Here is a 26607-nt window from a genome sequence, read left to right as displayed (position 1 = left end):
CGCGCTGTAACATCACATGTGTTGCTTTGTCTCCGGATGGCGCTCTGGGAATCCTGGTGGATGAAGGTGCGGTCCTGTCCTGGGGGGTTCTGGGTGGTTGCGGTGGTCTTGTAGTGTGACACTCTGTCGGCTTTCTTCACAGAGGGCTCTGCCCTTCTCATCAGCACAGTCACCAAGTCCGTCCTCAATCACTTCCATTTCCAGCAGCCGGTGCAGGCGGTGAGGTTCTCCCCTGATGGCAGGTGAGTGCGCTACCTTACTGTGGTGGTGGGCGTCGGGGCGGTGTCTGATGTCACTGTGTGTGTGTGGGGGGGGGGGGGGGGTGTCTGATGTCACTGTGGGGGGGGAGTGCGGTGTCTGATGTCACTGTGTGTGTGTGGGGGAGGGGGGGAGTGCGGTGTCTGATGTCACTGTGTGTGTGTGGGGGAGGGGGGGAGTGCGGTGTCTGATGTCACTGTGTGTGTGTGGGGGGGGGGAGTGCGGTGTCTGATGTCACTGTGTGTGTGTGTGGGGGGGGGGGAGTGCGGTGTCTGATGTCACTGTGTGTGTGTGTGGGGGGGGGAGTGCGGTGTCTGATGTCACTGTGTGTGTGTGGGGGGGGGGGGGGGGAGTCCGGTGTCTGATGTCACTGTGTGTGTGGGGGGGTGTCTGATGTCACTGTGTGTGGGGGGGGTGTCTGATGTCACTGTGGGGGGAGTGTCTGATGTCACTGTGGGGGGAGTGTCTGATGTCACTGTGGGGGGAGTGCGGTGTCTGATGTCTCTGTGTGTGGGGGGGTGTCTGATGTCACTGTGTGTGGGGGGGTGTCTGATATCACTGTGTGGGGGGGGTGTCTGATATCACTGTGTGGGGGGGGTGTCTGATGTCACTGTGTGTGTGGGGGGGGGTGTCTGATGTCACTGTGTGGGGGGAGTGCGGTGTCTGATGTCACTGTGTGGGGGGAGTGCGGTGTCTGATGTCACTGTGTGTGGGGGGGTGTCTGATGTCACTGTGTGGGGGGGGTGTCTGATGTCACTGTATGTGTGGGGGGAGTGCGGTGTCTGATGTCACTGTATGTGTGGGGGGAGTGCGGTGTCTGATGTCACTGTGTGTGTGTGGGGGGGGAGTGCGGTGTCTGATGTCACTGTGTGTGTGTGTGTGTGTGGGGGGGGGGGAGTGCGGTGTCTGATGTCACTGTGTGTGTTTGGGGGGGGGGGGGTTGCGGTGTCTGTCACTGTGTGGGGGGGTGTCTGATGTCACTGTTCGGAGGGGTGAGCGGTGTCTGATGTCACTGTGGGGGCCGGCAGGGCGGTGTCATGTCACTGTGGGGGCCGGCGGGGGGGGGGGGGGGGGGGGGAAGGGTGCGCGGTGTCTGATGTCACTTTGGGGGGGGCTGGCGCGGTGTCTGATGTCACTGTGGGGGGGGCTGGCGCGGTGTCTGATGTCACTGTGGGGGGGGGGGGCTGGCGCGGTGTCTGATGTCACTGGGGGGGGGGGGCTGGCGCGGTGTCTGATGTCACTGTGGGGGGGGGGGGCTGGCGCGGTGTCTGATGTCACTGTGGGGGGGGGCTGGCGCGGTGTCTGATGTCACTGTGGGGGGGGGCTGGCGCGGTGTCTGATGTCACTGTGGGGGGGGCTGGCGCGGTGTCTGATGTCACTGTGGGGGGGGCTGGCGCGGTGTCTGATGTCACTGTGGGTGTGTGTGTGCGGTGTCTGATGTCACTGTGGGGGGGGGCTGGCACGGTTTCTGATGTCACTGTGGGGTTGGGGGGATGTTTCCTTCTCTCTGCTGACCCCTCTCCCGGTGCCGCAGGAGATTTGTGGTGTGTAAGGGATCGGTGGCGCTCCTCTATCACGCTCCAGGGAGGAGGCGGGAGTTCAATGCCTTTGTTCTGGATAAATCCTTCTATGGTCCTTACGACGAAACAACCTGCATCGACTGGACAGATGACTCCAAGTAGGTGCCATAGTGGGGGAGGGTAATAGTGGTGCACCTGCCATGTGGTGCTGCATGTACTATGCTCCTCCCTCTGACCCCGCCTTCTTCACTAGATGCTTTGCAGTCGGCAGTAAGGACATGACCACATGGGTGTTTGGAGCAGAGCGCTGGCAGAATCTAATCTACTACTGTCTGGGAGGCCACAAGGACGCCATTGTGTCCTGCTTCTTCCAGGAGGACAGTCTGGATGTAAGTGTGTGTGGTAGCTGTATACCATCCGGTGCCCTGTCTCCTCCCTGTACCTGTACACCATCCGGTGCCCTGTCTCCTCCCTGTACCTGTACACCATCCGGTGCCCTGTCTCCTCCCTGTACCTGTACACCATCCGGTTCCCTGTCTCCTCCCTGTACCTGTACACCATCCGGTTCCCTGTCTCCTCCCTGTACCTGTACACCATCCGGTGCCCTGTCTCCTCCCTGTACCTGTACATCATCCGGTGCCCTGTCTCCTCCCTGTACCTGTACATCATCCGGTGCCCTGTCTCCTCCCTGTACCTGTACATCATCCGGTGCCCTGTCTCCTCCCTGTACCTGTACATCATCCGGTGCCCTGTCTCCTCCCTGTACCTGTACATCATCCGGTGCCCTGTCTCCTCCCTGTACCTGTACACCATCTGGTGCCCTGTCTCCTCCCTGTACCTGTACACCATCCGGTGCCCTGTCTTCTCCCTGTACCTGTACACCATCCGGTGCCCTGTCTCCTCCCTGTAGCTGTACACCATCCGGTGCCCTGTCTCCTCCCATCACTCCCTGTCTCCTCCCCCTAGCTGTACACTGTCAGTGCCCTGTCTCCTCCCATCACTCCCTGTCTCCTCCCCCTAGCTGTACACTGTCAGTGCCATGTCTCCTCCCTGTACCTGTACACCATCCGGTGCCCTATCTTTTCTCCCTAGCTGTACACCATCTGGTGCCCTGTCTCCTCCCATCACTCCTTGTCTCCTCCCCCTAGCTGTACACTGTCAGTGCCCTGTCTCCTCCCTGTACACTATCCGGTGCCCTGTCTTCTCCCTGTACCTGTACACCATCCAGTGCCCTGTCTCCTCCCATCACTCCCTGTCTCCTCCCCCTAGCTGTACACCATCCAGTGCCCTGTCTCCTCCCATCACTCCCTGTCTCCTTCCCCTAGCTGTACACCGTCAGTGCCCTGTCTCCTCCCATCACTTCCTGTCTCCTCCCCCTAGCTGTACACCGTCAGTGCCCTGTCTCCTCCCATCACTTCCTGTCTCCTCCCCCTAGCTGTACACCGTCAGTGACCTGTCTCCTCCCATCACTTCCTGTCTCCTCCCCCTAGCTGTACACCGTCAGTGACCTGTCTCCTCCCATCACTTCCTGTCTCCTCCCCCTAGCTGTACACCGTCAGTGACCTGTCTCCTCCCATCACTTCCTGTCTCCTCCCCCTAGCTGTACACTGTCAGTGCCCTGTCTCCTCCCATCACTTCCTGTCTCCTCCCCCTAGCTGTACACCGTCAGTGACCTGTCTCCTCCCATCACTCCCTGTTTCCTCCCCCTAGCTGTACACCATCCGGTGCCCTGTCTCCTCCCATCACTCCCTGTCTCCTCCCCCTAGCTGTACACTGTCAGTGCCCTGTCTCCTCCCCCTTGCTGTACACTGTCAGTGCCCTGTCTCCTCCCATCACTCCCTGTCTCCTCCCCCTAGCTGTACACTGTCAGTGCCCTGTCTCCTCCCATCACTCCTTGTCTCCTCCCCCTAGCTGTACACTGTCAGTGCCCTGTCTCCTCCCATCACTCCCTGTCTCCTCCCCCTAGCTGTATTCAGTCAGTGCCCTGTCTCCTCCCATCACTCCCTGTCTCCTCCCCCTAGCTGTATTCAGTCAGTGCCCTGTCTCCTCCCATCACTCCCTGTCTCCTCCCCCTAGCTGTACGCTGTCAGTGCCCTGTCTCCTCCCATCACTTCCTGTCTCCTCCCCCTAGCTGTACACCATCCGGTGCCCTGTCTCCTCCCATCACTCCCTGTCTCCTCCCCCTAGCTGTACACCATTTGGTGCCCGGTCTCCTCCCATCACTCCCTGTCTCCTCCCCCTAGCTGTACACTGTCAGTGCCGATGCCGCGCTCTGTATGTGGGACTGTGATACCGAGCTCAGTCAGCTGCTGCCCAGAGAGCCGAAAAAGAAACTTCAACTAGAGGAACCCCGTGAAGAGGTAGGAGAAGAGATCCGGGGCTCAGCCAATCCCAGCGCAGAGGAGAAGAGCCACAGGGTGCGCTACAAGAGGAGCGCCAAGTAAGTAACTCCATCTACCTGAGTCCTCCCTGTCCCCCCTACTGTCAGCGCCCACTGTGCTTGTCGAGGAAAGGGTCTGGGCGGGGCTACCTGGTGACCTCTTGTCTTCCCAGCGCCCCTGTAAGGGGAGGAGTCTCTGGTTCTGTGGGTGGAGCCTCCGGGTGACATCTTGTCTCCCCAGCGCCCCCGTAAGGGGAGGAGTCTCTGGTTCTGTGGGTGAAGCCTCCGGATGACATCTGGTCTCCCCAGCGCCCCTGTAAGGGTAGGAGTCTCTGGTTCTGTGGGTGGAGCCTCCGGATGACATCTTGTCTCCCCAGCGCCCCTGTAAGGGGAGGAGTCTCTGGTTCTGTGGGTGGAGCCTCCGAATGACATCTGGTCTCCCCAGCGCCCCTGTAAGGGGAGGAGTCTCTGGTTCTGTGGGTGGAGCCTCCTGGTGACCTCTTGTCTCCCCAGCGCCCCTGTAAGGGTAGGAGTCTCTGGTTCTGTGGGTGGAGCCTCCGGATGACATCTTGTCTCCCCAGCGCCCCCGTAAGGGGAGGAGTCTCTGGTTCTGTGGGTGGAGCCTCCGAATGACATCTGGTCTCCCCAGCGCCCCTGTAAGGGGAGGAGTCTCTGGTTCTGTGGGTGGAGCCTCCGGATGACATCTTGTCTCCCCAGCGCCCCTGTAAGGGGAGGAGTCTCTGGTTCTGTGGGTGGAGCCTCCGGATGACATCTGGTCTCCCCAGCGCCCCTGTAAGGGGAGGAGTCTCTGGTTCTGTGGGTGGAGCCTCCTGGTGACCTCTTGTCTCCCCAGCGCCCCTGTAAGAGGAGGAGTCTCTGGTTCTGTGGGGGCGGGGAGCCTCCTGGTGACCTCTTGTCTCCCCAGCGCCCCTGTAAGGGGAGGAGTCTCTGGTTCTGTGGGGGCGGGGAGCCTCCTGGTGACATCTTGTCTCTTTCCTCAGACATTTCTTTAATAAAGAAGGAGACTTCACCTCGCTGACCGCGGCCGCCTTCCACAAGAAGCTGAACATCCTGGTGACCGGCTTCTCTTCCGGAGCATTCCACATCCACGAGCTGCCGGAGCTCAGTCTCATCCACTCCCTCAGGTACTGCCCCCTGCAGCCCCAGTATTGGGGTGTATTGCCCCCTGCATTGGGGTGTATTGCCGCCCCCCCTGTATTGCTGCCCCCTGCGTCTCCTGTTTTGAGGTGTATTGCCGCCCCCCCCTCCCCCGTATTGGGCTGTATTGCTGCCCCCCTGTATTGGGCTGTACTGCTGCCCCCTGCGTCCCCTTTATTGGGGTGTATTGATGCCCCCCTTTATTGGGGTGTATTGCCCCCTGCATCCTCTGTATTGGGGTGTGTTGCCGCCCTCCTGGGTCCTCAGTTATGGGGTTAACGCTGCCTTGTCCCATAGTATTTCAGATCAGAGTGTCTCCTCCATCACTATAAACAGCAGCGGGGACTGGATGGCATTTGGCAGCAGTGGTGAGTACAGTGCGCCGCGCTCCCCCTACCCCCCCCCCCCCCCCCCCTGTGGTGTGTGCGCCCCACCCCCGTGGTGTGTGCGCCCCCCGCCCCCCCCCTGTGGTGTGTGCGCCCCCCGCCCCCCCCTGTGGTGTGTGCGCCCCCCCCCCCCCCCCCTGTGGTGTGTGCGCCCCCCCTCCCCCCCCCCCTGTGGTGTGTGCGCCCCCCCTCCCCCCTCCCTGTGGTGTGTGCGCCCCCCCTCCCCCCTCCCTGTGGTGTGTGCGCCCCCCTCCCCCCTCCCTGTGGTGTGTGCGCCCCCCCTCCCCCCCCCCCTCCCCCCCCCCCCTTGTGGTGTGTGCGCACCCCCCACCCCCGTGGTGTGTGCGCCCCCCCCCCGGTGGTGTGTGTGCGCCCCCCCCCCTGTGGTGGGTGTGTGTGTGCGCCCCCCAGTGGGTAATGGCTACTGTGTCCACAGGTCTGGGGCAGTTACTGGTCTGGGAATGGCAGAGCGAGTCCTACATCCTGAAACAGCAGGGACACTTCAATAACATGGCGGCGCTGTGTTACTCCCCTGACGGCCAGCACATCGTCACCGGGGGAGATGACGGCAAGGTAGGAGGTCCCTCTGTGGGGTCATGTGGGTAAGGTAGGAGGTCCCTCTGTGGGGTCATGTGGGTAAGGTAGGAGGTCCCTCTGTGGGGTCATGTGGGTAAGGTAGGAGGTCCCTCTGTGGGGTCATGTGGGTAAGGTAGGAGGTCCCTCTGTGGGGTCATGTGGGTAAGGTAGGAGGTCCCTCTGTGGGGTCATGTGGGTAAGGTAGGAGGTCCCTCTGTGGGGTCATGTGGGTAAGGTAGGAGGTCCCTCTGTGGGGTCATGTGGGTAAGGTAGGAGGTCCCTCTGTGGGGTCATGTGGGTAAGGTAGGAGGTCCCTCTGTGGGGTCATGTGGGTAAGGTAGGAGGTCCCTCTGTGGGGTCATGTGGGTAAGGTAGGAGGTCCCTCTGTGGGGTCATGTGGGTAAGGTAGGAGGTCCCTCTGTGGGGTCATGTGGGTAAGGTAGGAGGTCCCTCTGTGGGGTCATGTGGGTAAGGTAGGAGGTCCCTCTGTGGGGTCATGTGGGTAAGGTAGGAGGTCCCTCTGTGGGGTCATGTGGGTAAGGTAGGAGGTCCCTCTGTGGGGTCATGTGGGTAAGGTAGGAGGTCCCTCTGTGGGGTCATGTGGGTAAGGTAGGAGGTCCCTCTGTGGGGTCATGTGGGTAAGGTAGGAGGTCCCTCTGTGGGGTCATGTGGGTAAGGTAGGAGGTCCCTCTGTGGGGTCATGTGGGTAAGGTAGGAGGTCCCTCTGTGGGGTCATGTGGGTAAGGTAGGAGGTCCCTCTGTGGGGTCATGTGGGTAAGGTAGGAGGTCCCTCTGTGGGGTCATGTGGGTAAGGTAGGAGGTCCCTCTGTGGGGTCATGTGGGTAAGGTAGGAGGTCCCTCTGTGGGGTCATGTGGGTAAGGTAGGAGGTCCCTCTGTGGGGTCATGTGGGTAAGGTAGGAGGTCCCTCTGTGGGGTCATGTGGGTAAGGTAGGAGGTCCCTCTGTGGGGTCATGTGGGTAAGGTAGGAGGTCCCTCTGTGGGGTCATGTGGGTAAGGTAGGAGGTCCCTCTGTGGGGTCATGTGGGTAAGGTAGGAGGTCCCTCTGTGGGGTCATGTGGGTAAGGTAGGAGGTCCCTCTGTGGGGTCATGTGGGTAAGGTAGGAGGTCCCTCTGTGGGGTCATGTGGGTAAGGTAGGAGGTCCCTCTGTGGGGTCATGTGGGTAAGGTAGGAGGTCCCTCTGTGGGGTCATGTGGGTAAGGTAGGAGGTCCCTCTGTGGGGTCATGTGGGTAAGGTAGGAGGTCCCTCTGTGGGGTCATGTGGGTAAGGTAGGAGGTCCCTCTGTGGGGTCATGTGGGTAAGGTAGGAGGTCCCTCTGTGGGGTCATGTGGGTAAGGTAGGAGGTCCCTCTGTGGGGTCATGTGATCAAGGTCGGAGGTCTCTTTGGAGTCATGTGACCCCGTCTCTCCGCAGGTGAAGATCTGGGATACAAGTAGCGGCTTCTGCTTTGTGACGTTTACCGACCACACAAGTAGCGTCACAGCGGTCACCGTCACCAACAACGGGCAGGTGGTGCTCAGCGCCTCTCTGGATGGCACCGTCAGAGCCTACAGCTTGTTGAGGTGAGTGTATATATGTATACTGGTATGGATATGTGGGTGTATATACATTGCTAAAAAATATAAAGGGAACACTTAAAGGACAACTCCCGCGGGACCCCCAAAAAAAAAAAAAAAAACACAGACACACACAGACACCATACTCACCATCTCTCCGGTGACGATCGCCACTCGATTCGCCCGCCGTCCGCCTCTCCGTCGCCGCCGTCCAGCGATGTCTCCGACTTCTGGGTCCAGGGGATGGAAAAGGCTGCCAGTGCACTTGCGCACCGGCAGCCTTTTCATTGGCTGGAGCGCATCACATGGCTTCCAGCAAGCTCAGCCAATCAGGGCTGAGCAAGCTGGAAGCCATGTGATGCGCTCCAGCCAATGAAAAGGCTGCTGGTGCGCATGTGCACCAGCAGCCTTTTCATCCCCATTCACTTTGCATGAAGACGCCGAAGAGGAAGAAGACCCGGACTGCCCCCCGGCTCTGACGTCGTCGTCACCAGATGCCACCCTGGAGAAGAGGACCGTGACGATCGTAATAGGTAATGTATACATTCTTTAACTTCCGGGGTGGGGGGTCGGGGGTCCGAAAGTGGGGGAAGGGGGCCAGACCGGGTATTTAACCACATTACAAAGTTATATAACTTTGTAATGTGTGTTAAATGAGCAAAAAAAAATTTTTTGTGGGAGTTGTCCTTTAAACAACACAATATAACTCCAAGTAACTGAGACTTCTGTGACATCAGACTGTCCACTCAGGAGGCTGCACTGACTGACACTCACCGTCCGCACTGACTGACACTCTCACCGGCCGCATTGACTGACACTCTGTTGAAAGGGTGACTTGGCTTGTATCACCCTTCTTCGAATGACCATCCCTGTCCAAATTATAACGCTGAGGCCGGCAGTGAGAAAATAACACCAAACACGTGCGTTGGTATCACTCCTCTCTCAGCAGGGTGCACCACTTTATTGTAAATACAGAGGGGTCTTATACAGTTCAGGGTGGGCTCAAAATGGACAAGAATACACATGTGAACTTCTCATTGGCTGCAGTCCAGAGACAGGGCACAGTTCTTTGCATAATTATAACTTCCCAGCAATGGTCTGGTACTTCTATTTAGGGCCAAGGCTCCTCTCAATACATCCAGGATGGAATAGCTTGATTGACAAGAGGGTCTGTTGTCCAGCAGCATGGCAGAAACAGAAAACCTTCACACGCAGATTCCATATGCTAAATATATATTGGACTAAGACTGAGTCAAGGAATTACAATTTTTTATATATTTTATTATATACCTTCACAGTCCCCCCTAAAAACAATTGCAATTCATAAACTTTCCCTAATATCCCTTGGGGCCTTTGAGTCCGTCTGGTCCCAGGCGGGTAGGGTAAAGGAGGTTTCACCAATTTTGAGACGAGCGGCCCCTAATGGGTCACCCCCCTTTGTACTTGGACTTCCCAGGACCAGGAGACTCCCACTAAATTATCCCTGAATCCTATTTTATGCTATTACAACCTTGATAATATATGGTCGTCTAAAGAGAGGGAATATCATCGGAATCATAATCATTTCCCATTTACTTTAATGTTACAACTCCCCAATATCTAGAGTCATCACATTAAAATTATCTTTTACCCAAAATCTTATATCATTATTACACAAACCCCCTCATCTACCTCTCCTAAATCTGTCTGTTGCTATTGACAGAAACCGGTGCGGTCATAACTGGGCTTAAAAACAAATCAAAAGACTTATAGAAAAATTAAAAAGAGTTCAATTACACAAAATACACTGTCTGTGAATGTCATGTTTGGGTGTGTTTATTATAATTATGTGTATGCGTCTACACATATGTGACCATGACAAATATACCTCTATATGTCTGCATAACCTGTTTACAGTTATATATGTATAGATATCGTACTATATACTATGTTCGTATTTATAACTAGCAACACTACCCTCCATATGATATAAAACCATGAATAGTGCATATGAAATTATGAATAGTGCTGTACTACAATGGTATCAGTAGTTTATATAAAGTGCACTCATACAATCCAATTGTTCATTGTAAAATCAACCCATCATATTTAACATTCCCCCTCATGAGGGTGAGATACATTGTATCGATCCTTCAAAGCATTAAGATTTTTCAATGAACAATAACCTTAGAAGCAAACCATTACTGAATCTTCTTTCTTCATCTCCTCTCATGGATACACATGGCAATGTCCATAATAACCTGTCTATAAGGACTATAGATATAAGCATACTGTGATTTATAATATTTGTGTTATGATAAACTGTGATTGGTTTCATAAAACAATAGAATACTAGCTAAACCTAATCTAAAAATGCACCTTCTTGTCTTCATTGTGAGCCATGATAAATTTAGTAGTTCAGATGACTTCATTCTTCTTGGTATAGCAAAATTATAGATCTCCCTCATTATTAATTAAATATTTGATTGCTAAAGTTCTTAAAAGTTCATTCAAATAATAAAAAAGTAAACAACAAGCTAATGTCCATAGATTATTCCTCATGCAGCCATCCACTTCACTTTATTTGTATGGAAAGCATTCTTTGTTTCTTTGTGTAGTCTCTCTGGAGTTGAAACTGTGAGGTAACATCTGCTAGGCCTCTGTAAGAGCAAACCAAGGGTTAAAAATCCTTGAAACCCCCCTTGATGAACAGCAGCTTTCACATTTCATCTGACTTCTCATAGGAAACCTCTGCAAGGGTCGTCTTTAATTCTATAACATCAGTACCTGAAGCAGACATCTCATAGCGTAGCGTAGTCCTTTCTTAGTCAGCTTATATAGATATAGGCTTTCCTCTCTCATCGTGACCACTTGAGGAGATTCAATTAAATGAACAAAGTATTTTTAAAGTCCATTGTAAACTTGTTGCAGACTGTAAAGAATCATACACAACTTCTCTCATAGGCCGCATACTTGGTCTCAGGTCATGGCATCTGTAGTTAGCTTGATAAGGTTACAGAAAATGTCGCTCATGAAGATGGCATAGTCCCAGGATAGATGGCCTGAAGAAAGTTCAATGATAATATAGCGATAGTGCTGGATGTAGTACTAGAGATCTCAGCATGTCTGTTGACTAAACAAAACAATAGCAAAAACTGCCCATGATTCATGTTCTCCCATCAAGTGCTTCACTTGGATAAAGTTACAGGCCAGTCTCTTTCTCTTGCTTCTGGTCATCTGCTGGAGTTTGTAAATATCAGATATCAAGAATCTTTGTAAAGAATTGTAAGCTTTGGTGTCTTGATTGAAGATCTTCTTTCCTTCCCTGTCCTATACCAAAAACTTGGTAATCCTTGCTATCCTATGATAATCACAGTGTACCATAACATAGAATTCTATTTGTCTTAAATACTTCCATATCAAAAACCTCATTTACTAAAATGTTCAATAACCTAATCAATAAGATAATCAATAACCTAATCAATAAGATAATCAATAACCTAATCAATAAGATAATCAATAAGATAATCAATAACATAATCAATAAGATATGGCCTTTCAAAAGTTACAAGTAATTTAAATTGTCTTTACCCAAGTCTAGATATGTACTGGAAACCGTATACCTATAGATGTTCTCAACATCCTTAAGATAGAATGTTTCATTCAATGAATATGTTACGGAAATAATATGAAAGATCCAAGCTATTGTAAACATATTCAATGAAGAAGCATTACCACAATTACTTTAAAAACATCATTTGAATGTTTTTGACTAAAAACACTATTCTCTATATAATAGAACAATATGCTTATTATAGACCTTGTTTTGTTAATGTTTGTGCTCATGTGTTATTCCAATGTATATACTAAGTCTTTTATTTACCTAAACAATGTCACAACATAAAATGTCATTTTTATTAATATTCCCACATTATATTGTTTTTAACATTATTACCCACAAATTGGTATCAGTGAGTGGTGTTTAAACCCAGATTGATCTATGTGAAACATTCGCTGAACTTGGCAGCTGTCTTACTGTAATCTGAGACATCAGTGATGGGAAGTATACTAACAAGGACCCACTAACAATAATCAGATATTCCCAATGACCATACAGCTGTGTGTATATATACATGCACTTATCCATACACCTATCCAATAATTATACGCCTGTAGGTATATACACTGCATCTGTGTCATTATATGTAAATTCTTTTGAAATCCCACCATAAAGAGTCCTGTAGAAATAAAAACAAAATTCTGATTATGACATCATTATAACCACGATTAAAATTACCCCCTTGTATCTAAATCATCATGTACCTCTGAAATGTATCTTTATGTATATTCGGATAAATGTCAATATTTTTACTATAATGTCTGATAAGACACAGGATAAAACATTGTGCACTTAATATATATATATATATTTTTTTCCCCTATGTTTCCTTAAGTAAACATTATAACGAAGACACTTTTTCCCTAGTCACATGGTTTATTACAATCGTTTTGTCACATCACACACACATATGGTACCATACATTCCCCTTACTGAGCAGCTGCTACAACACGTCACTCATTCGTCATAGATAACTTTTACATTTACTCCACCATCTAAAAATGCGCATTGCAACTTTTTAGTATTTTCATAGGAAAGTCCCAAAAATAGATGTTTAATGGATCCAACAAGTCTCGGTGTATTGGTTGTTCCTCAATATTCTGATCCTTCCATGGTGAACACAAATATATATAGGCCTTTCCAAAAAAATTCTTCTAAAGACAAAATAGACATAAAAGAGAAAACATGGACACAAATGTATGTATCTGTCTCAGGACATTCCAGGCCGTCCTGTTCCCATCAATCACCTCCTAAGCCCATGCTTTTATGCTCACACTAAATGGGAATTAAAATATCATGCAACAAGACTTGGTAGATACAATACATTGTTTAATCAAATGCATTCTGTTATATTAGTACAACATATTAACAACATAGTATAAAACAGTGCATGCTAACACAAAGCCACTATTTACAATCCACCATTATATACAAGGATGCACATATTCTGTTACATAGAGACTCTGTAACGAGAGAGAATAACATTAGAATCACATATTATAAAACTTAGCCATTGGGAGTGATTCCGGAAATAATCTAATAATGCTATATTATGTGGAAAAGTAATAGATACAATAGAGAAACATTGTACATACAAATTCTTCCTGACATCTGAGGAATGACTCCAATACTTATTAATAACTTTCAACCTTTTCCACAGGAAATTTTAGGGGAAGAAAAATATAACCCTAAACCATACATTTGTTATACTAACAACTAATAACTAATCATTCTCTTCTCTCAGGGTCAAATTATAATTACAATGTATTAATTAGCATATTCTTCTATATTGCTGCTAACAACAGAATAACTACTTTTTACTCCGGGTCATTTGCCAATAAATCACTATCCTTTATGTACTGGGCTACTTCTAGCCAATACCTATACCAGGCCTGATAACTCCCTGTTTCATTACATCATTGAATGCATTCCTACTCAAATATTCAGATTCACCTAATTTATACATTTTCCTGATCTTTTCATTAATAAGTGTAATGCTGCTTCGGTCTTCTATCACCTGTCAGTCTGTTATGGAGAAATTCTCTGTGTATTCTTCCTTGCCCTATCAATTACAGAGGCAGCTTCAAAAATAACTCCCTAGCCAGAAGCCAATACACAGGTCACAGGATCTAAAAATGGAACCAAAAACACAGATCCTCTAAACAGTCTCTCTTTAACCCTAAAAATCCCTTCACAGATAACTTACTTGCTCTAAGGGCCCTACAACAAAATTGTCCCCACAATACAACTCTGGTTTTTCCCATTAATTTACCTCACTTTTATTTTTATCTCAAATAAACAAAACTTTTCCATTACAATATTCCAATTACATATATCCCACACAAATCCATCAGCTTTTTATCTCTACAAACCACCAACTCCACTGGAGTCCTGTATCCCTCAAGACACACTTTTGGCTTAAACAAAAATCGTAAGCCTTTCATTATGTTTGTTGGTTTCTGTTCCCCGCAGGGGACTATGACTGGTTCCCCTACATCGCCGTCCAGGTGTCAGCTTGTTTCTTCCCCCGTGATTCAATCAGGGCTAATCCCAAATTGTTTCACAAGGTGAATATCGGATTACACCGAATGCTATCCTGTGTACAAAAATATCCTGCGTGTGAGACCAAAAGGTCACACACACTGTCCAGGATGCTCGCTGACCCCCGTAAAAATACAAAAAACAGCAAAAAAGAAAAATCACAACCTTCCTCAGACAGAGTATTCAATACAGTCATAATCTTCCCTTTGGAGTTCAGTAACCCCCAAAAACTGAGCAACTGAGTGAAAATCCTACTTCCGCGTCACACCGCGCCCAGTCTCCCTGCGTCAGCCTACTCCTCGTGTTATTACCGTAGCTAATCTATCGGTCTCAACAGGAGGCGGTTACCTGTAGAGATTACCTGTAGAGATCCCGCGTCCTCCACAATGTAGGGTCCAATTTATACACAACAAGGGTCCCACGTCCCCCGCAGTGTGGAGCACGACTTAATAATCCCCAGAGGTCCCTCACAGTTCCTGGACATATAAAATGTCACTGACACAGTAAAAATGAACAACCGATAACTGTAAACTATTCCTCTAACCAAGAGTCCTCTAAAAAGAGTCCTCAGTCACACAGTTCCTAAGGGAAACCACTTCCACCAACCCAGGGTATGGTCAGTCGGTACGGCTGTGTATGCACATATATATATACATATACACAATAAGGGTTCTTGGGTCAGTACAACAGGGACAATAAAACTGGCCGTTCAGTCCTGATCTAAAGGATCGACATAGCCACACCCAGTTTCCCAAGGACCGTCTAATACACGCATAAGCCACAGATTTATAAAAAATCAGTAGACTTACCGTGTTTTAGTGGAGGTGATCAGCCTCCTAATTTAGGCGGGTCCTGGGGTCATCCAGTATGTAGCAAGTTGTCGGTCCTCGCGATCAATTGTCCCGTGAAGACCTCGAGCCCCACGTTGGAAATGCCACTGAAAGGGTGACTTGGCTTTTATCGCCCTTCTTCGAATGACCATCCCTGTCCAAATTATAACGCTGAGGCCGGCAGTGAGAAAATAACACCAAACACGTGCGTTGGTATCGCTCCTCTCTCAGCAGGGTGCACCACTTTATTGTAAATACAGTGGGGTCTTATACAGTTTAGGGTGGGCTCAAAATGGACAAGAATACACATGTGAACTTCTCATTGGCTACAGTCCAGAGACAGGGCACAGTTCTTTGCATAATTATAACTTCCCAGCAATGGTCTGGTACTTCCATTTAGGGCCAAGGCTCCTCTCATTACATCCAGGATGGAATAGCTTGATTGACAAGAGGGTCTGTTGTCCAGCAGCATGGCAGAAACAGAAAACCTTCACACGCAGATTCCATATGCTAAATATATATTGGACTAAGACTGAAGTTAAGGAATAGCAATGGTTTTTGATATATATTTATATTATTATATACCTTCACACTGTCACCTGCAGTCAGTGAGACCCCCTCAGTAACAGAGGGTCCTGCAGGTGGGGAGCACACACCACCTCTCACTACCTAGGCTTTCTGGCTGACGTTTTGGTCACTTTTGAATGCTGGAGCTTTCACACTGAGACGGACTCTACAACCCACACAGGTGGCTCAGGTAGTGCAGCTCATCCAGGATGGCACATCAATGTGAGCTGTGGCAAAAAGGTTTGCTGTGTCTGTCAGGGTAGTATCCAGAGGCTGGAGGCTACCAGGAGACAGGTTCGACACCAGGAGAGGTGGAGGAGGCCGTAGTGTCCAGAGGCTGGAGGCTACCAGGAGACAGGTTGGTACACCAGGAGAGGTGGAGGCCGCCGTAGTGTCTGGAGGCTACCAGGAGACAGGCCAGTACACCAGGAGAGGTGGAGGAGGCCGTAGTGTCCAGAGGCTGGAGGCTACCAGGAGAGGTGGAGGAGGCCGTAGTGTCCAGAGGCTGGAGGCTTCCAGGAGACAGGCCAGTACACCAGGAGAGGTGGAAGAGGCCGTAGTGTCCAGAGGCTGGAGGCTACCAGGAGACAGGCCAGTACACCAGGAGACGTGGAAGAGGCTGTAGTGTCCAGAGGCTGCAGGCTACCAGGAGACAGGCCAGTACACCAGGAGACATGGAGTAGGCCGTAGTGTCCAGAAGCTGGAGGCTACCAGGAGAGGTGGAGGAGGCCGTAGTGTCCAGAGGCTGGAAGCTACCAGGAGAGGTTGAGGAGGCCGTAGTGTCCAGAGGCTGGAGGCTACCAGGAGACAGGCCAGTACACCAGGAGAGGTGGAAGAGGCCGTAGTGTCCAGAGGCTGGAGGCTACCAGGAGAGGTGGAGGAGGCCGTAGTGTCCAGAGGCTGGAGGCTACCAGGAGACAGGCCAGTACACCAGGGGACGTGGAGGAGGCCGTAGTGTCCAGAGGCCGGAGACACTACCAGGAGACAGGCCAGTACACCAGGAGACATGGGGGAGGCCATAGTGTCCAGAGGCTGGAGGCTACCAGGAGACAGGCCAGTACACCAGGAGATGTGGAGGAGGCCATAGTGTCCAGAGGCTGGAGACACTACCAGGAGACAGGCCAGTACACCAGGAGACGTGGAGGAGGCCGTAGTGTCCAGAGGCTGAAGACACTACCAGGAGACAGGCCAGTACACCAGGAGACATAGGGGAGGCCGTAGTTTCCAGAGGCTGGAGGCTACCAGGAGACATGGAGTAGGCCGTAGTGTCCAGAGGCTGGAGGCTACCAGAAGATGTGGAGGAGGCCGTAGTGTCCAGAGGCTGGAGACACTACCAGGAGACAGGCCGGTACACCAGGGGACGTGGAGGAGGCCATAGTGTCCAGAGGCTGGAGACACTACCAGGAGACAGGCCAGTACACCAGGAGACATGGAGGAGGCCGTAGTGTCCAAAGGCTGGAGGCTACCAGGAGAGGTGGAGGAGGCTGTAGTGTCCAGAGGCTGGAGACACTACCAGGAGACATGGAGTAGGCCGTAGTGTCCAGAGGCTGGAGGCTACCAGGAGATGTGGAGGAGGCCGTAGTGTCCAGAGGCTGGAGGCTACCAGGAGATGTGGAGGAGGCCGTAGTGTCCAGAGGCTGGAGGCTACCAGGAGATGTGGAGGAGGCCGTAGTGCCCAGAGGCTGGAAGCGCTATCAGGAGACAGTACACCAGGAGATGTGGAGGAGGCCGTAGGAGGACAACACCCCAGCAGCAGGACCGCTACCTCTGCCTCTGTAAGGAGGACCAGGAGGAGCACTGCCAGAGCCCTGCGCAATGTCCTCCAGCAGCCACAAATGTGTCTGCACAAACTTTTAGAAACCGACTCCATGAGGATGGTTTGAACGTTCGACGTCCACAGATGGGGGTTGTGCTCACAGCCCAACACCCTGCATGGGAATGCACTCAGCATAACCCTTCTGACTCCTATTTACTTAAACCTACCCCCTTCCTCCACCCCTTATAAATAATGACACATGACAACTGAGTTAAACTTGTGGAATGTTGGCCACGGTGTTTACCGTATTTCCCGGCATATAAGACTACTTTTTTTTTTTATTGTATTTTAATTGAAATTTTACATTTTCCGGAATAAAAGATACCATAGAAAATCAATATCTACATAACAATACAACTGAGTCGAATAAAACAAAACAAGGGTTGCAAAGTTGGCATTATATCCCAAAATATCTAATAAAGATTAGAGCAAAAAGAGAAAATCCTTAGATACAGCCGTTATAAGAACCGTTAGGGGGGAATAGGACAGGACGAGAAACACAAGGGAAGGGTTGAGGGGGGGGGGGATTGGGAAGGGCCTAGAGTGAATCACGGTTGTACCCGGTGAGAAACCCTAGTATTACCTGATTCCTGCTCTGCCCAATACACATCCCATATGTCCCAGACTTTTTTAAGGTGTTCCAGTCTGTTGTTGATCATGGCTGTGAGTTGTTCCATGTTCCTAACATCTAATATCCGCGTAAAAAGATCATTTTTGGTGGGTACCACTACTCTCTTCCAAAATCGAGCTACCAAGCATCTAGCCGCAGTGAGAACATGAAGTAGGAATTTCATGATGTTGCGCCCCAGCTTCACAGAAGATACCCTTAGATCCTGTTTTCTATTTAACGTATCTCCAAGGTTGTGACGTCCTTTATCACATCTCTCAGCATTTCCCAGTACAACACTATCAGAGGGCACGTCCAATAGATATGCTGAAGAGTATTCACTCCACTCCCACATCTCCAGCACACGTTAGATAAAGAAGGGTTCATGGTGTGCAGAAAGTCTGGGGTGTGATACCAGAAGAGCATCATTTTATATAGATTTTCTTTATAAGTGGTGCATATAGATGTCTTAGCTGCCCTATCCCATATCACACCCCAGACCGACTGAGGCAGTAACCTCCCAAAGAGTGCCTCCCAATTAGACATATACGGATATCTGGTGTCTACGTCAGGGGGGGGACTCTTCAAGATACAATATATATCAGAGATGAGCCCTTTGGTAAACACCCCAGCTTTACACAATCTCTCAAATGCAGTCGGGATGGAGACTGTGGTATTTGCCTAGTATGGTTTATAGGGCCTAACATTGGACCCTGTAAAGGTGTATCGGGGGATGTCCCATAAGAGGGAATTGGGGTGGACTGGGGCTATCCATAGCTTTTCAAGCATCATCCACTTCGTATAGGCCAAGGGCGAAGACCAAGCGGGAATATAACGTAAGTGGGCTGCCCAATAATAGCAGGTTAGATCAGGGAAAGGCCAAACCACCCAGCCTCCTAGGAGCTTGCAGAATATCCTTGGCTCTTCTATGTTGCCTATAGGCCCATACAAAGTGCAGGATGGATGATTGAAGCCCTTTCAGTGCACTCATGGGGACAGATATCAGAAGGGTTTCGAAATAATAGAGAATTTTGGGTAAAATGGTCATTTTAACCGCCGCTCTCCGTCCCAGCATAGATATAGGAAGTGTGTTCCACTTTTCTAACAAAGTTGGAATCTCAGCAAACAGTTTAGGGAAATTATGTGCATACAAGAAGGAATACGAGTTTGTGATCTGTACTCCAAGAAACTTAAGTGTGCTACCCTTCCAGTTATATCTAAAGTTTGCTCGGAGCGTGGTTAACAGGGGGTCAGGTATGCTTATAGCTAATGCTTCTGTTTTGGATGCATTTATCTTATAGCCAGAGAGACGTCCAAAGGAATCTAGCAGTGTATGAAGGTTGGGGAGGGATATGTGTGGTTGGGTTAAAGGAGAAGTCCGGCCAAAATTAATTTTTGATATGTTGTTACTTATGAAAAGTTATACAAATTTCTAATGTACATTAATTATGGGAAATGCACATATACTGCTATTTCCCTTAATTTAGTAGATCAGGAAGTGTTAGAAATATCTCTGAAGAAGTGACGTCACGACCCAGGGTGTAATTCCTATGGAGTGTCCAGCAGGGGGCGCTCTCTATATAGAAGTCTATGGGACTTTATTGTTTCTATGGGTTTCTATGTAATGTAATGTTATGTACAGTGTGCTTTATTGAATGAATAGATCTATGGAATACTTTGGGGAGCAAGTGTCCTTGCTCCCCAAAGTATTGCATAAATGTATTCATTCAATACACAGTAAGCCCGCCGATCCGCCGCATTTCCGCCGATCCGCCACAGGCTGATCCGCCGCATTCCCGCCGATCCGGACCATATACATTGAACTACAGCTCCCATCATCTGCTTATAGTATGAACAGGTGATGGGAGCTGTAGCTGGGTAATGGATATCACATGCCGCCGGGCGCAGGGGGGAGCCGCTCAGTACACAGGAGCGCTCCCCCCTCCTCCTCCTCCTTCCGGGATAACTTCCGCCTATAGCAATGCTGAGTCCCTGCCTGGCCGCCGCTCTCCGCTCACATATACCGGCTCCCGGCATCAGCGCGGACACCAGGATGCATCGGGAGCCGGTATGTATGGGGGGGAGAGCGGAGAGCGGCGGCCAGGCAGGGACTCGGCATTGGTATAGGCGGAAGTTATCACGGAAGGAGGAGGAGGAGGAGGAGGTGGGAGCGCTCCTGTGTACTGAGCGGCTCCCCCCTGCGCCCGGCGGCATGTCATATCCCTTACCCAACTACAGCTCCCATCACCTGTTCATACTATAAGCAGATGATGGGAGCTGTAGTTCAATGTATATGGTCCGGATCGGCGGGAATGCGGCGTATCAGCGTGTGGCGGATCGGCGGGAATGCGGCGGAAATTTGGCGGAAATGCGGCGGATCGGCGGGCTTACTGTGTATTGAATGTATTGAATGAATACATTTATGCAATACTTTGGGGAGCAAGGACACTTGCTCCCCAAAGTATTCCATAGATGTATTCATTCAATAAAGCACTGTACACTACATTACATTACATTACATAGAAACCCATAGAAACAATAAAGTCACATAGACTTCTATATAGAGAGCGCCCCCTGCTGGACACTCCATAGGAATTACACCCTGGGTCGTGACGTCACTTCTTCAGAGATATTTCTAACACTTCCTGATCTACTAAATTAAGGGAAATAGCAGTATATGTGCATTTCCCATAATTAATGTACATTAGAAATTTGTATAACTTTTCATAAGTAACAACATATCAAAAATTAATTTTGGCTGGACTTCTCCTTTAAGGTGAGTAGGACATCATCGGCCAACAAAGATCATTTATATTCCTTCCCCCGTATGTGTATCCCGTGGATGTCAGCATGATGACGTATGGCCACCGCCAGGGGTTCAATACAGAGTACAAATATCAGCGGTGACAAAGGGCACCCCTGGCGGGTGCCATTATTAATGCTAATCACGTCCGACATGGCAGATGGGAATTTGATAGAGGCTGTAAGGGAAGAATAAAGACCTACGCCCTCCCGGAGAAAGGCTCCTTGAAGGCCAAATGTCTCCAAGACTCATCATAAACGGCCAGCCCAAGCGATCGAAGGCCTTCTCTGTGTCAAGGCTTAGTAATAACGCTGACCCATGTTACTTGTTCACAGCGTCTATCAGATCTGCAGCCCTCCTAGTGTTGTCGCCCCCCTGTCGGCATGGACGAATCCAACCTGGTCTTTGTCAATAAGCTGAGGGAGCCATGCCCACAGGCGGGAGGCCAGGATTTTGGTGTATATTTTGAGGTCAGCATTTAATAGGGCGATAACTCCCACAGTCCGCCGGATCTTTACCCAGTTTGGGGATTAAGGAGATATAGGCATGAGTCAATGATGTAGGCAGTGGGGCACCGTACATGAGTGTATTAAACAAGGCAAGTAGATGAGGGGTTAAGAGGGGCGAAGTGCGATAATAGAGATAGGTGAACCCATCAGGCCCCAGGGATTTGCCTGTTGGCAAAGCCTTCAGTATTTCTCCCAGCTCCTCTCCCGAGATTTCGGCATTTAGTTCAGCTAAAGCTTCCGATGGTAGCGTAGGTAACTGGTAGGGTCCCCTGGTAGTGTCGTGGGTAAATTATACAAGCGGGTTAAGTATTTTTCATCTATGACCGTCGGGTCATGAATCATGGTACCATCTCTATCACGAAGTTCATGGGGAGTTTGCTGCTCAGTACGGTCACGCAGTTGTTTAGCTAGTAATGTGTGGGCTTTGTTGCCTCTTTCGTACAAAAGTAGTTTTTCAACTTTATGCAGGGCCGTGCTCTTCACTTTGCTCGGAGGCCAATAACCTTCCGCAGTAGTGAGAGAGAGGGCTTTGCCATCACCATCAGAGCTGCTTCGCATTTCCGCAGCTGAGCAGTCAATTGCTCCATCAAATGATTTCTGTCCTTTTTCAACTTCCAGCTTAGGGAGATACAGTGGCCTCTCATTACAGCCTTATGGGCCTCCCACAGAACCACCGGGGCCTCCACAGAGCCCAGACTCTCAGAGAAAAAAGCTGTCAGGGAAGAGGTTAGGGATTCTTTGAGGTGGGGGGTCTTTAAGAGAGAGTCGTTCATGCGCCAGTGGCACGTTTTTACATGTGTGACGTCATCTTTTAAATCCAAGATGATGGGGGCGTGATCGGACCATGTAATAAGGCCCATGGAAGCATCCGCCATACGTCGGAGCCCCATGATATTCCCAAAGAAATAGTCAATCCTTCTAAAGGTACCATGTGGGGACGAGTTGAAGGAGTACGATTTGTCTCTTGGGCCATTAATTCTCCACAGATCGTATAGGGAATGTTTGCAAATTAGTTTACGAAATTCTGCAGATAATGCTGTGGAAGAAGGCGGAGTACGGGGCTGTGCTGGGGAGAAGCGATCTAACCTGTCTGAGAAGATCATATTGAAATCTCCACCAAGGATGAGTGTAGTGGGGGGAAGCTGTGAAAGCTTAAGCAAGAGTCTATTTAAAAACCTAATTTGATGGGCGTTGGGTACATAAACATTACATAAGGTGATAGGGGAGCCTCTATAGGTCCCTTGGAGAATCAAGTATCGGCCTCCGGGATCTAATTCTGTGGCCGTAACCCGCATAGGGCAGTGTTTAGAAAGCAATATCGCTACTCCTGCACGTTTCTTACTGCAGAATGCTGAGTATGAGCTTAGGGTAGTTGTTTTTAGCAAAATTAAAGTTACCGGAGGAGTCGAAATGTGTCTCCTGTAGGAAGATCGGCTTTAGCAGCCTTAAAATCCGTCAGGGCCAGTCTTGGTTTAGCATGAGTGTTAAGTCCATGTATATTTAGGGAGAGTAACCGGGTCATCACCAGGCAGCACAAATATCACTATGTCACAGATGAAATCGCACAAATGTAGGGTGCCCACCAGGTATCGAAAGTTCAGACGCCGGGCAAGGAAGGGAAAATCACTCTGGGGGGGTACAGACACAGAGACAAAAATATACACTAAATTAAAACAGGCAATGAATGAGGTGAACGTAAAATATGTACTATTTTTACCTCTAAAGTAGTCGCAATATATAATAACTAAGCTTATAGGCAACTATACCAGGGTGACCTGAAAAGCCCTGAGGGGGTCGCCCTGGGTAATCCAAAATGGGGTAAGTTAACAACCGTTGTGTATGTATAACTTACGGGGGTCCACTAGAATCCTCCAACTCAAAAGTAAGGAGGGGTCCAGAGATCCCACAAAAGCACCCCTATGGGATGGGGGGGGTGGGTAAAGGTCTGGACTAGCCCAGCAAAAGGGCACTACTCATGTGACTTAGAAAATAGTAGACCAGAATACAAATAGCGATCTCATCAGAGCAAAAACTCAGTCGCCAAACTAGCGTAAATTTAATAAACACGGCGCCCTAATGGCTCTAAATATAATACTTAAAGGGGTATTCCAGGGAAAATCAATAATTTAGCAAAGGAAAGGGTTAACCCTTTCCTAATATACTTACCTGTTGTTTATTGGCCCCCCAAGGAGATCTCCGGTCCGGTCACGTGATCTTGTGGCTCGGATCCTCTTCTCCTTCCGGTTCGGTGACGTCACCCAGCCGGCGTCGCGCTCCGTCTCATTAGCAGCAGAGCACTGACTGGCTTGGTGGCGTGCAGCCAATCAGGGTTCAGTGCTCTGCATCCCCACACGCTTCAGAGTGGGGGTCCCCCGAGGCTGCAGTAATTTATCAGGGGTCGTCGGGCTCAGTGCCGGTCACCAGTTACATGGGCCGGCACTGCACTACAGCAGGTGAATGCGGGGTCTGGCGTCAATCATCACTCCGCAGAACCCCCCCCCCCCCCCCACCTTGTCAGCGATGCCGACTGAGTCCCGGGAGGGGATGCGGCGGGCGGCATTACTTCATTCATAGCTACCAGACACCCGGCTGCCCGCCGCATCCCCTCCCCCCAGGGACTCAGGGTCGGCATCGGTGGGGAAGTAATGTTTATCGGCTGCTGATCCCCCCCCCCCCTGGCCCCCCTCCCTGTGTCCCTGTCAGAGATCACTCACCCCCACCCCCGGAGCGTGCTGCTGGCCCCGATCTCTGCACTGGTCTGAAGCCCCTGTACTCAGTAGCTGACAGGCGCTGTGTGACTGAGGCAGGAGAGATTTCTGTCTTGCTCCATACACAGCGCCTGTCAGCTGAGTACAGGTGCTTCAGACCAGTGCAGAGATCGGGGCCAGCAGCACGCTCCGGGGGTGAGCGATCTCTGACAGGGACACAGGGAGGGGGGCCGGGGGGGATCAGCAGCCGATAAACATTACTTCCCACCGATGCCGACCCTGAGTCCCTTGGGGGAGGGGATGCGGCGGGCAGCCGGGTGTCTGGTAGCTATGAATGAAGTAATGCCGCCCGCCGCATCCCCTCCCGGGACTCGGTCGGCATCGCTGACAAGGTGTGTGTGTGTGTGTGTGGGGGGGGGGGGTTCTGCGGCGTGATGATTGACGCCAGACCCCGCATTCACCTGCTGTAGTGCAGTGCCGGCCCATGTAACTGGTGACCGGCACTGAGCCCGACGACCCCTGATAAATTACTGCAGCCTCGGGGGACCCCCACTCTGAAGCGTGTGGGGATGCGGAGCACTGAACCCTGATTGGCTGCACGCTACCAAGCCAGTCAGTGCTCTGCTGCTAATGAGACGGAGAGCGGAGTACTCAAGGCTATCTGCGGTACAGAAGAGTCCCTTGTCCTGGCCATGTGGCGACAGCAGGGAGGCGCCTCCGGGCGCAAGATGGCGGATCCCCGCTTTCCAGCGCTTCCCAGGTGAGTATGCTGCGGCTGGTATGAGACCGGAGGATGGGGAGACCGTTAAGCAGGCGGACCCAGACGGTAATTACCCCCCTCTGGCGTACGGAGATGATCCGGGTCAGGCCTATGCAGCCGCGGGGGGAGATGGTACAGCCGACTTACTGTCACCAAGATGATGGGCGCTCCTGAGGTGGCGGTATACACCGTCGGACCGTGCTGGGTGTGGGGGTCTAGGGAGGGCGAGGAGAGGATCCAGGGGTGTCCAGAGTGTCCCACAAGTGTCTCCCTAGGCTGAATGGAGAGTAGCGGGCGTTTGAAGCTGGTGAAGCTGAAGTGGCAGGCAGCGGTGAGTGGAGCTCCTTCACTAAGCGGCCAGACACGCCCCCTAAGACTACTTTTTAACCCCGAAAAATCTTGTCAGAAGTCGGGGGTCATCTTATACGCTGGGTATGGTTGCCCCATAAGGTGGGGGGGCTCAAAAATGTCCTGCATCCCCACCGTATGGGGCGAACATTTAAAAAAAAAAAACAGTTAACTCACCTGGGCCCGTTCCCGGCCTCTGCACGTCTTCTCCTCCGCTCATGTTGCCGACGCAGCCAGTGTGACGTACATACGTACACGTCACACTGGCTGTGCCGGCAACATGAGCGGAGGAGAAGATTCACAGAGGCCGGGAACGGGCCCGGGTGAGTTAACTGTTGGTTGTTTTCATTGGTTTAGCTGCAGTTAACCCCTACCTGATCACAGCAAGGCTGCGGTCAGGCAGGGGTTAACATTTTCTGGCGTAGAAGGCGAATCCCTGACAATCTGCTTAAAAGTCAGGGGTCGTCTTATACGCAAGAAAATACGGTATTTAAGATTACTCTTTTATAAAACTCATTTTTTCTTGTACTCTTTAACTTTTTTTTATTTCTCATAAATAGTATAAATAATAAATAACTTATAAGATTCAGAACAAATCAGTCCACCCGATAGGGTGACATCCCCCAAAAATCGATTCTCTAAACAAACATGGTGGCAGGATGTTAGGGAGGGAGGGCAGGGGAACTCGTTCTTCTTGCTTGCTCACGTCGACTGACAGAATCTTCCCGCCTTGACTTCTATTTGAAGCGCCGTCATCACGTGATCTGTTTCTTCTCCGCCAATCACCGACCTGTTAATCTGCCTAGCGACAAACTACTACCACATAACTAATAGGATTATACTATTATGACTATAAGGGGAGGGAGTTAGGACTAACCCCTATCTGCTACTTATAACACCTCTTTATTAACTAAACCTGACTGCTCATCTAACCCTAACTAGGAGGGAGCCGAGGCAACCCCATGAGCCCCTTACATTAGGCACCCCAGGGGCTTACCAGGATGCTTGGCATTTACCAGAGATCACCAGGATTGGCAGATTTCCCTCTGGCGCCCCCTGTGCTCCTCACAGATGAGAGCAGGATCACACTGAGGACATGTGACATGTGAGTCTGGAGACGCCGCAGAGCGCAATGTGCTGCCTGCAACGTCCTTCAGCATGAGCGGTCTGGCAGTGGGTCAGTAATGGTGTGTGTGTGTGGGGGGGGGGTGGTATCTCTTTAGGGGCCGGACAGCCCTTGCCAGAGGTGGCCTGACTGCCATTAGGTAGCGAGACCCTCAGAGACCTTGTGAGACCATATGCTGGAGCGGTTGGGGTTCCTCCTAATGCAGGACACTGCTAGACCTCATGTGGCCAGAGTGTGTCAGCAGTTCCTACAAGATGGAGGCAGTGAAGCTATGGACTGGCCGCCCGTTCCCCTGAATCCCATTGAGCACATCGGGGACATCATGTCTCCTCCATCCACCAACGTCACATTGCAGCACAGACTGTCCAGGAGTTGGCGGCTGCTTTAGTCCAGGTCTGGGAGGAGATCCCTCAGGAGACAATCGGCCACCTCATCAGGAGCATGCCCGGGCCTTGTAGGGAGGTCATACACCTCATCAGGAGCATGCCCGGGCCTTGTAGGGAGGTCATACAGCCACCTCATCAGGAGCATGCCCGGGC

General features: G+C 50.6%; 1 protein-coding gene across 1 annotated transcript in view; it reads left to right on the top strand.

The window, feature by feature from the left end:
• PWP2 (PWP2 small subunit processome component) overlaps positions 1-26607 on the top strand; it is a 63524-nt gene that overhangs the window by 18145 nt on the left and 18772 nt on the right. The window contains exons 3-11 of the mRNA XM_069946039.1: positions 1-66; positions 143-242; positions 1793-1936; positions 2032-2167; positions 4022-4218; positions 5160-5303; positions 5614-5684; positions 6139-6275; positions 7713-7861. The exon at positions 1-66 is cut by the window's left edge and continues 29 nt beyond it. Of these exons, the coding sequence (XP_069802140.1) occupies positions 1-66; positions 143-242; positions 1793-1936; positions 2032-2167; positions 4022-4218; positions 5160-5303; positions 5614-5684; positions 6139-6275; positions 7713-7861 (1144 nt within the window). The remainder of the gene's footprint in view (positions 67-142; positions 243-1792; positions 1937-2031; positions 2168-4021; positions 4219-5159; positions 5304-5613; positions 5685-6138; positions 6276-7712; positions 7862-26607) is intronic.

The sequence above is a fragment of the Dendropsophus ebraccatus genome, chromosome 11, assembly GCF_027789765.1.
Source record: "Dendropsophus ebraccatus isolate aDenEbr1 chromosome 11, aDenEbr1.pat, whole genome shotgun sequence".
Lineage (NCBI taxonomy): Eukaryota > Metazoa > Chordata > Amphibia > Anura > Hylidae > Dendropsophus > Dendropsophus ebraccatus.
Note: the sequence above shows the minus strand (reverse complement) of the source record. Positions and strands in the feature narration are given on the sequence as shown.